Raw genomic sequence first — 13,341 nt, forward strand, 5'->3', positions numbered from 1 at the left:
TACATTAAATAACACCAGCTCTCTCAGCCTATTCTCACAGGGGAGGTGCTCCAGCCTCCTGACCATATCTGTGGCCCTCCTTGGATCAGGAAGTCCATGGTCCATTTGTGCAGGTCCATGTGCTCCTTTTGCTTGGGGCCCCAGAGCTGAACACGTTCTGCAGGTGGGCTCTCAGGAGAGGGCAGTTTGTGGGTAGAATTATCTCCCATGACTCGCTGGCCATGCTGCTTTTGATGCAGCCCAGGATCTGATTGGTTCCTGGGCTGTGAGTGGACACTGACAGGACATAAGGAGTTTGTCATCCACCAAACACCCTCAAGTCCTCCTCTGCAGGGCTACTCTCAATCCACACATTTCCCAGCCTTGGGTTTGCCCTCACTCATGTGCAGGACTCTGTACTAGGCCTTGTTGAACTTTCTGAGATTTGCCCCAGCCCACTTCTGTCCTGTCAAGGTTCCTCCGTACGGCATCCCTTCCCTCTAGAACATCAACCACACCACTCAGCTTGGGAAGCAGCACCTCTGCCTGGAATGCACCTCACCTAAAGCAAGGACTTGCAAGTTAGGCTGAGGTGAAGCTTGTCCATGGAGCTCTCTGTCTAAATATAGACAAAAGAGTCACTCACACAGGACCTGTTTTCCCTAGTCCTCCACTCCCACCCTTGTGCCTGGCCAAGTGACCTGTGCAGTAAAAGATAAGACAGGGCAAGGGAGGTGGCTGTCTCAGCTCCCATCAGAGTCAAGAAGTGTGGAGAGGGAATGTGCTCACCCTAAAGGTAGCATCACTGTGGCCAGGCTGCTCCTTCTTAGGCTCCATGAACAGCTCAGTCACAACCCCAATTTCTTTCCAAGTTTTGGTCTTCCCTTATGTTAGAGATTATTACAAAGATCTCTGCATCACACTCCTTTTTCAAACTTATTTTCAGGCAGATAAATGGCATGAGTTAAAAATCACAGACACAGTATCTCAAGTTTTTGAAAAATAATGTTATAATAGCCAGTGAATTTGGAGACACTGTGGGGAAGTTCCAAGAGAAGATAGCAGCTGCTCACACAGTCCAAGATGACTGAGACATTTCCCTGATGGGAACTTACTACCTCTACTTGGCTGCTGAAACAAAAATCTAATTTCTTACAAGAAAAGCCACATGCAGAATAAATATGTTTTATTTTCCCCTTTAAACTGTTAAATTATTCCCAAAATGGAATTTCAGAGAACTGTAGAAATGAGAATTTTCTGCACATTTCCATTGCCTCTGGTGAATATTCTGCAGGGATACTGTAACTTTTTCCCATCACAGTTTGCTCCTTAGTGTCAGTGAATAATTCCATTTTAAATCCTTGTATATATAATTCTATTTTTTTGCTTGAAAATTGCAGATTTTTTTCCCACAGATCTAAAAAGGAAAGCCACTTTTGGTATGAAATCATGTTATCTAGCAACCCATAGTTAATACTGTGTATTCTTTGTTCTCATTTCCCATAAAAAATAGCATTTTCACAGAAGTTTGGGGGAGAGAAAAAGCAATTTGCTTTAAACTCTTAATCCAACTTTTCTCTTTTACCTCAGTAATCACCCTAAAATAAAAGTAAGATTGATCTCCAGCAAAAACCTGAAGCACAGAAATGCAGAGACAGGAATGACTTGTGCCTGCCTTCCCTCAGACCTCTCCCAACACATGGGGAGTGTCTCTGAAGCTGACTCTGTTAAATGAGATTATATTAACAATTATAAACAAGCATTTTCAGATCATTTCCCCTTTCACAGTATAATCACTGTCACTGGGAGCATGTGGATTTACTCATCCTTCCAGTATTTTTGGCAGAAAGAGCAAATACCTTTGGCAAACTCCTGTTTCTGTGATCCAGCTTCTCACGAGCTGAGATGTCATTCTCAACTTACAAGATAAAACAGCACAGCTCTACTCAGAGGAGCAGGGGATGCAAATCTACCTCCAACAGAAGACTCCAACAACCTTCCCTTACAGGATTCCTGATGCCTTTAAGGGAAATGATGGAAAAGCAAAATCTCAAATCGCCTTGCACTTCTGGTCATTCCAAAAAGAATAACAATAATATAATTAGCAAAAACTAGATTTTGCCACTGTGGGGCTAATTATAAAGTTCTTGTAGTGCTTCATGTGATGTGGATCAGGACCACATGCAGATGCAGGAACCTTGTGATAACTGGAACAGAGCTAAAATGGGAATTTTCATGGCAGTGTAGTCACTTCTCTTCTTTGTCAAATGAAAAAATGCAAATTATAACTCTCCCAACCACAGACTTTCTGCCCTGGAGCTTGAGTTCAACTGTGCTTTGAAATAAAAGTTCAGTCATTGCTACAGGACTGTCATATCAATAAAGTCTTCAGGGCAGTGATTATTCCAAAACACTCCTCTACCCCTTTACAAAATGAATATTTCTGGTTATACAATAAAAAGTTGGTCTACATGCACACAAAGGGGCACAGATGCCCAACAGCAGGTAGAGAAACCACAGTAACCTAACCAGAGAAATGGACACTCTGATCCAAGGGCTCTCCCTGGAGATGCAGCAGCCCCAGGGCTGGGTGTGGTACCTGCTCAAGGAGTCAGTGGAACAGCTTGTGGGTCAGTTTACAGATTGAGGCAGAGTTAATGCCCAGAGACAAAGGGCCCACTCTGGAATGAAAGGAGAAAAGATGGTTCCAGATTCACCAGGGATGTTTAGGGGAGGAACCACACTGGTGTGGCCATGCCCTGCTCCTGCTCTCAGTGCAGTCAGGATTTCCTCTCTGTTCTGTGTGCTCGTGTGCTGCAGCTGGAGTCCCAGGGCCCAGGTGCCCATGGTGCCATTGGCCTGCTTGGCCACTTGGGCACATGGGAGCTCATCTTGAGCCCCTGCCAACCAGCACACCTGGGTCCTTCCAGCTTTCCAGGTGCTCTTCCCTAAGCCTGGAGCACTGCATGGGCTTGCTGTGACCCAGTGCAGGACCCAGCACTCAGCCTTGTTGAGCCTCCTACCATTGGCCTTGCCCCATGGATCCAGATTCCTCTGCAGAGCCTTCCTACCCTCCCAAAACCACCATCCAAGCTGGTGTCTGCCAACTTACTAAGAGTGCACTCAACCCCCCCACCCAGGCCACTGATGAAAGATACTAAAAAGGACTGGTCCCAGTACTGAGCCCTGGGGAACACCAATTGTGATGGGCACTAGCTAGATTTAACTCCCTTCCCCTCACACTTAGCACTCAGCTGCCCAGACTGGTTTTTACCCAGTGGAGAGTATGCCCATCCAGGCCATGAGCAGCCAGTGTCTCCAGGAGAGCACTGTGGAAAATGGAGTCAGAGGCTTTACTGAAGTCCAGGTAGATGATATCCACAGTCTTCTCCTCACCCACCAAGCGAGACACCTGGTCACAGGAGACCAGACTGGCCAAGCAGGACCTGCCTTTCCTAAACCCATGCTGGCCAGGCCTGATCAGGTTTTCCTGTACCTACCATATGATGGCACTCAAGATTATCTGTTCCCTTCCTGGCACCAAGGTCATACTGCCTGTAGTTCTCCAAACCCTTCTTCTGGCCCTCCTTGCAGGTGGGAGTCATATTTGCTGACCTCCAGTCAGCTGGGACCTCCCCATTTATCCAGGACTGCTGATAAAAGACTGCAAATGGCTCAGCAAGTGTTACATTCCCTTAGGACCACTGTGTGGAGCCCATGCACCCCACAGGCTTATGAGTGCCTCAGTTGTATACAGGTCACTGCCCAACTCCCCTTGGACCATGGGGCTTCATTCTGCTCTCCATCCCTGTCCTCCAGTTCAGGCAGGTGAGTACCCCAAGAACAACTGGTATGAATTGCAGCATCTTTTTGGGTTCTGAGCAAGATATGTGGGAGCCCTCACCAGGCATAAAAAGGGTTCAAAAGCATCACCGTTAAGAGCAGAGACAGCAGGAATAAGGCCTGGCCATTTCTCAACAAAGAAAGGTCACAGACACTGCACTGCTCCTCACAGCCCTCACGGGCTCTGTGCATCGACCCCAGAACCAGGGATTCATCAGCACAGCTCACTGCCAAGGGATGTCAGAGCTCCTGCCACCTCCAGCAGCCCCAGCCCAGGACCCTCCTGGAAAGCTTTTGTGAGTCCAGCCTGAACACCTGATGGCTCAGGGGTTCTGCCCAGGCTGGGGGATGTGGCTGCCACCTTCCCCTTTGCAGGTTCAACCATCAGCAAAGCCAAAACTTATTCTAGACACAGACAGAAACAGATGCTTGCCTAGGATTTCAGCTTCAGATTTACAGATTTTTAAGCTGTGAGAAAGGACACGGTAGTCACAAAACACACTAAAATCTTGGAAAATTGTCCCAGTCAAATCTCAACCATGGTTCAGTGGAAATTAATGGGTACAAGGAAGGGAAATACCAACTTTAATTAGGAAATCAGTGTCTTACAATTTGTGAAAGAATGTGTAAAGCATACTAACAATACAAATGGTGCAGAACTACAACTGGTATAGAAAACTCAGATTTAAGTCTTGCTGTCTTTAATACTGTGTTGCAACTTAGCAGTCAGCCCAGAGCTAACCCCAAAGCAAGGCACCAGTGCAGATCACTCAGCTCTGCCAGAATGAGACCAAAGCTCCAGGATCAGCCTGGTCACAGACATCACATGCCCTGGTGTAGCAATGTATCTGAACAGCCTAGGCCATAGTTTATACCAGGTGCACCAGCCAAGCCATTTTAGCTGCTTTTGAGCTGTTTTTATCAAACACTCTGGAATTTGTCAAGGCTACTGAAACATAAATTGTGCTAAATTGGGAAAGAAGAAGCTGAAAAACAGTACCAAGATTGCAAGAACCAAGATAAAGGTGAGCAGTGAAGTGCTGAACTGTAACCAATCATATTTCCTGCAAGGTGTGTGCAGAGTGCATGGACAAGATAGAGGCATTAATCAAGTGATGCATGATCGTGTGGACAGTAGTTTTAGAATGTAGAAATAGGGTAAAAGGTACACAATGAAGTGGCTTCTGCTTAATCACACTGGTTAGCTGTTCAGAAGTCCTTTGTTCCTGCACCCTGGTGCCTGCAGAGATGTGGCTATCACAGCCAGACACAAGACTTGCCCGTACAAACTGACACAGAGGCACTACTGATCATAAGTGCCTCAGTGTGCTCCCTCCTATTGCCTGATGGGGGATCAGTGACTGCAGCCCTTGTTGGCACATACAACCCCTTCAATGCCCAGAGGGGTCACTGCCCCCTGAGTACAGCCCTTGAGGAAGGCCATTGACACCTCAGGGAAGAGTGCAGCCCCTGCTGAGAGTCCCACAGCAGGGCAGTGCCGAGGGATGTGAAAGAAGCATGTCAGCTCCATAAAACCAACAGAGATAAACCAGAAGTGATGGGGAGGCTGTGATGAGAACAAACCTGACCAGCCACCCAAAGGGATAAGGAAGTGTGAGGCTGAGAACATTTATTTTTACAGTAGGGAAGTAATGGGAGACACAGTCATAAAACCTGACTAATTAGCATTAACAGGGCAAATAACCAGAAACAAATGGCATCACTCACACCAGCTGATGAACTCTCAAGAAGCTGCAGGCAGCCCAGGACTCTGCAACTGAAATGGATGCAAAGCTCAGTGTCCAGGATGTTGGATGAAGACAGTGGGATGCCAGTTGTTAAGGAACAATGCAGGGATGGGGAACAGCCAAGAGGGGTTACACACAAAAGGGTTTTAAGAGCCTGGCTGGGTGTCAACCTGGGCCAGCCAGTGCTGGCCTGGCTGAGCTCTACACTTGACCAGCACAGTCCTGGCTTAATTTAATCTTTCTGTAACTCTGTGTGCAACCTCCCAGGGCCCCATCTGTGTGCTGCAAGGACCAAGTGCCAGCTACTGGGCAGCCAGCCATGTATGGATTCGGGGCCAGCTCCTGTAGTCAGACAGGGGGATAGGAAGAGCAGAGACCCAGCCTGTGGCAGTAGCTCCTGGAGCCAGTGGGAACTCACCCTAGAGCCACTGAGGCAGGAATACTTGGTGTCCACAAGAACAGCTGCTGGGGGGCAAGCATGAGCAAGGGCAGGGAGGGGCTCCATGCCCACAGCTGGAGCAGGACAGCCACTCACAGCATGGGTGCTGATTCTGGGGGAGGCAGCTCTGGGTACATCCCACAAAAAGCAGCAGTAATTCAGAGCAGCTGGCAAGTACAGGGCTCCAGGTATGGGCAGGGTCATCACGAGGACAAGGGATCCATGCTGGTACCTGGAGATACCTGCCAGCATGGTGTGCCTTTGGGATGAGCATCTGAGGGATGCTGAGTCTTTGGTGTGTCAAGGTGGAGCAGCTGGCAAGGAGGGGACCTGTGGTATGGGTCAGGATGCTGTGGTGAGTGCTGGTGGACAGAGAGATCATACTGGTGCTCAAAGGATTCATGAGTGTGCACCCTTGTGAACCCTACAGTGTCACATGAGGCTGCCAGCCCCATCATGCACGGTGCCTGTGTGTCACCTATGTCCTATGTGGGGTACTAACAGCAGCAGCTTGGCTGGGGCTGACAGCCATGTCAGTGTCATCTGTATGTCACTGTCCACGTGTCTGTGTGTGACAGCAGCTCAGCATCAGGGCTGGCTCATCCTGCAAACAGGAAAGGAACAGCTGTCAGCTTGGACAGAAATCCTGGGTAGCAGGCCCCAGGCTGGGATGTCAGTGGCCACACAGGAGGGTCCTAGGCCACAGCTCCTGAAGGCAGCAGCTGCTTTTCACACAGCTGAACAAGAGCATTCATTTCTAAAGTAACAGAGACATGTGCCCAAGGCAGAGGGGCACAGCACTGGTTCAGATATGGCTGCAGAACACTCTACTAGCCCTGAGCACTGTAATGCCAGCACTGGGCTAGCAAAACACCTGTACTCAGGATCACACCACCTTGCAGCCTAGAGCTTCCTTAAGGTCACCAGAACCAGACACATCCAATCAGAATTTCAGCCTGCTGTCACCCAAACATGCACCTTGGCTCTACTGCAGAGAAAGGGGTGTGGAGCATGTGTGAATTTATCAGGATGGGAAGTCTTAACTGCACTCAGAAGACAGTGCTTCCAGGTCCCATACAGAGATTCAGATGACACAAGCCCATTTAAACCTGTGATGTATTTAAGCTAAACACCACACAGAGGCAACTTTTCAAACATCCTGAGTTACACAGCTAGGCAGTGAGTCCAAGGCCTGGGAACTCTGCTTTGTGGCAGTTCTCTGTGGGATACAAACACCTCTTTCAGAAGAGCTGAAGGTGGCACTTCTCCAGTCATACTTGCTCTCATTTCCAACCACAACCCAAAGCCATTGCAATCATCAATCATCAGCAACCTAACTGGGCTGGCTAAGCAGCCTGGCTGACAGAAGGATGCTGCAGACCACAACATCTGGGGAAGCTGTGAAGCCTGAGGCTCCAAAATCTCAGCTGAAGTGTCTAAAGCAGCACTGCTGATTGTCCTTACTGTACTGACCCACAAGGAACTGGGTCTGTATCTCAGACACAGAGTATGTCAGCCTGCTCTCAGACAGGAAAGCTCTTGGGAAGAGGAAGGAAGCTGCACCTAACCAACAGGCAGCAAAGACAGTCCAAGCCACCCACTTGTATCTCAAACCATGCTGCTTTCATGACTATTCCCAAAGTCCCATTTCATCTGGCTGCACTTACACTAACTGCAAGGATGTCTCCAGTTCCATCTGCAATCCCACTCTAATTTTCCTGCCTGGAAAGCCAGCAGATTGCCATTCTGTCTCCAGTATGCACTGAGCAGAGTCAGGAGAGTGATCCTTCAGCTACTCTGACTACAGCATGGCATAAACCAGAAATACATGGACTGCTGTTGTTCTGGATGGTAAGGAGTAGGTCTTTATCTGCCTTAAGTGCCTTTTAATAGAATTTTCTAGCCCCAACCTACATCACACTAGGAATATCTCTCTAGAAGTACTGCTTTAATAAATGTCACCGCTCTGTGGACTTCACACCCTGCAACCCACTTCAGGATATGGAAGTGGGTCAAGGAAAGCATGTGGATACATTTCCAGCCACTGTGAGATGATGAAATTGCAATCTGCTTTAAAGGGGAAGAGGCAATGCTTCCCAAAGCAGACAAGGCAGCTTGGATATTCTCAGTGCCCAAGTCAGGGGGAACACCCTGAACACAAGCACCACCCCCTGGGATCAGTTAAAGAAAACAATCCGGGTCTGAGAAAAGCACAATGAAGGCAACAGATGAAAGGCTCCTTGAGACTGAAGCTGTGACTTGTGCTGCCTCACACAATGATGTACCACCCACCTTTCCTGAGCTCAAGCTTAGATGTAACGGGCACTTAGCCAAGGCAAAGCAGTCCAGGGGCCACAGTCTGATTGTCACCCTTTGCCCTATAGGCTGGCAAAGCAGTGTTCTCCTTCATCCCTGCCACAGCACAAGGGGTATGGAACCCTGGAAGGTATAATTGCTTGGACTAGACTCAGCTGAGGGTACTGACACATCAACTTGGTACCAGCCACAAGAAAAGAGAGTGCAGTCTCCAAGCAATCTGTAATCAGCACCCTAAGATGGATCTTCCCCCACAGCCTCCAGGACTAAGAGACTTAGGCTCTTCTGCTTTACCTGTGTCATCAGGGGGAAAAACAGGAAGGGTGACTTCCAGTAGCACAGAAGAATCACAACAGCATTAGGACCTGCTTCCTGCTGCCACATCTCTCAGGGAGAAGACATTACACCCCCAGCTGCTTTGCCAGCAGTTCACACACACCATGCAAAAGGGAAGATGGGCAATTCCATAGCCAGTCCTTTGAGGGACTCCTGCCCTTCTCCAAATGCAGGCAATGTTGAGATTCAGATGGCAGTAAGAGGGATGAATCCTAAACTGGGGATGTACACAGGGACATACAGGAGGAAAGGACTGCTCACCCTTTCTGTTTGGGGATGGGGAAGTGCCAAGGGCAGGGCTCCCCTCTTTGATGGGAAGGCATGTGCTCTCACACAAACAGGGCCCAGCCCAACCGGGCAGCCTTAAGCCACAATGTCCTTGAGAGCTCCAGGCAGCTCGGGGAAGATGAAGTGGTAGCCGCTCTCCAGGGTGCGTTTTGGCAGCACCCTCTGTCCCTCCAGCAGCATGGCTGCCCGCTCTGCCCCAAAGACTGCCCGCACTGCCCAGGCGGGCACCGGCACCAGCGCCGGGCGGCCCAGGGCTGCGGCCAGCTCCCGGGCAAAGGTGCCATTGGAGGTGCCAGGGGAGGATGGGGCAACACCGTTCAGGATGCCTCGCACAGACTCTTTCTCCAGGGCATGACACACAATCCCAGACAGGTCCTGAACGTGGATCCACGGGAAGGGCTGGAGTCCAGAGCCCATGGGGCCTCCAAGTCCCAGACGGAAAGGCAAGAGCATCTGAGAGATTGCACCACCACCTCGACCCAGCACTACACCTGTGGGGAGAAGAGAGTGACACCAGGTGCTCCTAGCCAAAGGGCAAAAGCCCCCTGCACACGCAGACCTGCAAGCAGGAGAATCCTTAGAGAGCTGGACTGCAACAGGACTCCAAACAAGGAGAGACAGAAGAACTGGTGCCCCTTACCCACCTGCTCCCACTCCTGCCCAGCAGTAAAGCAGAGTCACCATTAACAAGCACGACACCCAATCTCACCTGATCTCACCACAACGCCACGAGCTGGGCTCCCAGGGATGAGAGCTGCAGCCTCCCACGAGCTCACCAGGCGTGAGAAGAAGTCAAAATCCCCTCCTGGACTGTCCTCAGTGTACTCAGCTGTGGGGCTGGGGCGGTAATAACCTGCAGGGTAACAGCAGAAAAGGGGTCAGGGTTGAATGATGACACCAAGCCCCCCCTTCCCCACACCATCTTCTCTGCCTCCAGCAGCCCAGAACTCCTGTGAGGAAAGGCTGAGAGACCTGCAATTGTTCAGCCTGGAAAATAAACCTAATTGTAACATTCCAGTGCCCAAAAGGAGCCTACAAGAAAGCCAGAGAGAGACTACAAGGGCCTGGAGTGCCAGGACAAGGGGGAATTGCTTCAGATTGAAAATAAGTTTAGACTGGCTATTAGGAAGAAAATCCACCCTGTGAGGGTGGGCAGGCCCTGGCACAGGGTGCCCAGAGCAGCTGTGGCTGCCCCTGGATCCCTGGCAGTATCCAAGGCCAGGCTGGAAAGGGCTTGGAGCAACCTGGGACAGTGGAAAGTGTCCCTGCCATAGCAGGGGTGGGAATGGATGGGCTTTAAGGCTCCTTCCAGCCCAAACTACTCTGGGATTCTGTGAGCTCAATCACTCCACCGAGGACATCCTCACATGAACAGCAGAGAGTCTCTGATGGCAATGCTGACAAGTTTTTGAACTACCAATATGCTCTACAGGTTCAGTAGGATGCATTAACACTCAAGACAGCCCCAAAACCCAAACAGGCCTGCAAGCAACTGGAAGGTGCCTGCTTTAATACTGGGCATCACAGAGGATAAACCATGGCAGCTTTAAAGACTGCACCAAGCAGAAAATTGGGAGATTATGCAGGGGACTTCAGCTGAGGCCTTACTTACACAAATTGATTCTAGGGAATGCCTAAAGGCTTTCACAGGAAAACACACAAAAACTTCTGCTCTAATGACACCAAGACAAAGCACAGAGACCCAAATTCCTCTCCAGCAATACTAAAAAGCTTATCAAGGTTTGATTAAACACAGTGACATTGATGGCAATAAAGCTGACATTTCAAGGCAAGATACGTGCTCCTGAGGAATTGTGTTTCTGTCTGCAGGAAAAGCCTCTCCAAGTCAGCATGAGTGATGTCTTGGCCAGGCCAAACCAATACCTACGCCAGTGATGAGGACCCAGGCACGGGGTGGCTGTTCAGCAGCAGCAATGGCTTTGGCCAAGGTCTTCGTGGTCTCCACCCGGCTGCTGATGACCTCCCTGCAGAAGGCATCACCCCATCTGGGAAAGGGAGAATCAGGGATTAAACATCTCACAAGGACACCCCAGGAACACTGCCACCAAGGGGGACCCCAGCCAGCAGCAGCTCACAAGCACAGGAGAGGTCACAGGAACTCCCCCAACCCCAGGGCAAAGGACATGTCATCTTACAGCATAAATGCAGGGGAACTTTGGAAGATGGTGGCTCTTCACTTCCCTTAAAAGACTGTGGGGCTTGTACTGCCTTTGGACAAAGTCAGCAAAGGAGCTAGACACCAAAGTTGGTGTTCCTCCTAATGTCAAACTTTGATTCTGATTTTGCATTATCAAAATGCATGGCACCCACTGTCCCTCTGGAAATGTGGAACTAATTTTTCTGTCCTCTAGCCGTAGATCCAGGAGGGAAACTTTCTTCCAAAGGTCTTTCAGAACCTACCAGCCCCACAGAAATGTTCTGGATACTTGAGGATGCAAATGTCAACAGCTGGTTAACTCAAGAGCTTCCTGGTCATGCTGTTTCCTCCCTTTCCACATTCTCTGACAGCAAACGACTGCCCTGCCTCCACCGTGTCCCAACAGCACTGTGGAATGTCAAGCTACCTGCGGAAAGGGTTGAGGACATTTTCACCAGCCAAGTTGACCACAGCATCACACAGGGGCAGTCCGGAGCGGGACAGCTCTTCCTAGGCAGGAGTAACAGAGACATCACATCACACATCAGGCCTCCCCTCTGCTCAATTCCCTGCAAACAAGCAAGGCAGGCTCCTGAGAACTTCAGCCACTTTCTTCCTGATGTTTGCGGAGTACAAGCACAAATGGAGAAGGTTTTGCTCCTTGGAGCTACAGCAGTGCCCATTCCAAAGCCTATGGACCCATGGAGCATCCAGCAGGCCAAAAGAACATCCACAAGTGCCAGACCTGCCTTGGCAGGGGTCCCTCTATGCCATGCAAAGCCAGAGCACGCAGGCTGGCTTCTCAGCCCTGTCACGTTCCCCCTCCTGTGACACTCTCATCTCATACCCAGGTGATCCGATCCTTGCCCCCTCGTCGCGACACATGGGTCACTTGGTGCCCTCGGCTCCGCAGCAGCTGGGTCAAGGCTCTGCCCACGAAGCCTGTCCCACCACCTCGTGAGAGAGACAGACAGGCGGTCACGGGTGTGTTCCAGGGCCATCAGCCCCGGCAGCAGAGGCATACCCGCAGCCTCAGCACCGCCGCCGGGCCCTGCCCCGTGCACCATGGCCAGCCCCGCACACACGGGGAGAAGAGGCGGCCTGGCTCCAACCCAGCGGGCAGCACCCGCAACCCAGAACCCCCTGCTCCTTCTCCAGAACTCCGTTCCGCCCGCCACTCCCGCACTATCACGGCCTCGATCGCTCCCTCACGGCCCGCAGTCCCGCAGCCCCACTCACCCACCACCACCCGCATTGCGGCACTACGCATGCTCGGGGCAGCACTCACTGCGCAGGCGTCTGCCGTTGTGCAGGGCTCCCCCCAGCGGCGGGGAGGCCCTTAAAGGGCCAGTGCGCCCCAGCGCTGGAGAGGGGCTCGGCAATGGACGGGGAACGGCCTGGGGCTGTGGGGACACTCCGGAACGGCCTGGGGCTGTGGGGGACACTCCGGAACGGCCTGGGGCTGTAGGGGACACTCCGGAACGGCCTGGGGCTGAGGGGACATTCCGGAACGGCCTGGGGCTGTGGGGGACACTCCGGAACGGCCTGGGGCTGTGGGGGACACTCGGGAACTGCCTGGGGCTGTGGGGGACACTCGAGAACGGCCTGGGGCTGTGGGGGACATTCCGGAACGGCCTGGGGCTGTGGGGGACACTCGAGAACGGCCTGGGGCTGTGGGGGACATTCCGGAACGGCCTGGGGCTGTGGGGGACACTCGAGAACGGCGCGGGCCCAGGCTGGCACTGCCCTGAGCAGCGCGGCAGCGGGACGCGGCTGCCCGAGGAGCTGGTCAGGGCAATCCATCGGTTTGTTAAAAGCGCAGGAGTGAACGGCCAGAGCAGCTGTGATCCCTGGAAGTGTCCGAGGCCGGGTTGGACAGGGCTTGAGCGGCCTGGGGCAGTGGGACGGGTCCCTACCCGTGGCAGGGGTGGAACGAGGTGAGCTTTAGAGCTCCTTTCAACCCAAACCAGCCCGAGATTCTAGGATTCTGTTATTCTATGAAGTGTTTTTAATATTGCTAGTAGAAAACAAAGAATTGTGCAGTTGGGAATTAGGCAGGTACTGTTGTCATTGACCCTGAGTCTCCCTTCTGTGACACCTGCTTGCCTTTCTCCTTGGGGTCATGGGAAAAGAAATTCTTTCAAGAATGTGATTCTACTGCTGGGCTTGAAATATCTATTCTGAGATGCAATGAAACACGCACTGAAGACATAGCTTCCCACCTGCAGGCAGCT

The 13,341-nt window shown here is 51.3% G+C and overlaps 1 protein-coding gene across 4 annotated transcripts; it reads right to left on the reverse strand.

The window, feature by feature from the left end:
• Positions 1 to 7,113: 7,113 nt before the first annotated feature.
• Positions 7,114 to 12,377, reverse strand: SDR39U1 (short chain dehydrogenase/reductase family 39U member 1). 4 transcript variants are annotated; one of them, XM_062507883.1, is made up of 6 exons: positions 12,347 to 12,377; positions 11,955 to 12,061; positions 11,535 to 11,617; positions 10,834 to 10,955; positions 9,659 to 9,802; positions 7,114 to 9,440 (listed from the first exon to the last, which is right to left on the reverse strand). In XM_062507883.1, the coding sequence occupies exons 1-6, from the start codon at positions 12,375 to 12,377 to the stop codon at positions 9,025 to 9,027; spliced, it is 903 nt and encodes a 300-aa protein (XP_062363867.1). In that variant the 3' UTR covers positions 7,114 to 9,024. The 4 variants fall into 4 exon arrangements, with proteins under 4 accessions (XP_062363867.1, XP_062363868.1, XP_062363870.1 ...); XM_062507884.1 differs by having other exon boundaries at positions 10,840 to 10,955; positions 12,347 to 12,362; XM_062507886.1 differs by having other exon boundaries at positions 7,114 to 9,324; positions 9,669 to 9,802; positions 12,347 to 12,362.
• Positions 12,378 to 13,341: the final 964 nt, after the last annotated feature.

Source organism: Cinclus cinclus, chromosome 24, assembly GCF_963662255.1.
Source record: "Cinclus cinclus chromosome 24, bCinCin1.1, whole genome shotgun sequence".
Classification (NCBI taxonomy): domain Eukaryota; kingdom Metazoa; phylum Chordata; class Aves; order Passeriformes; family Cinclidae; genus Cinclus; species Cinclus cinclus.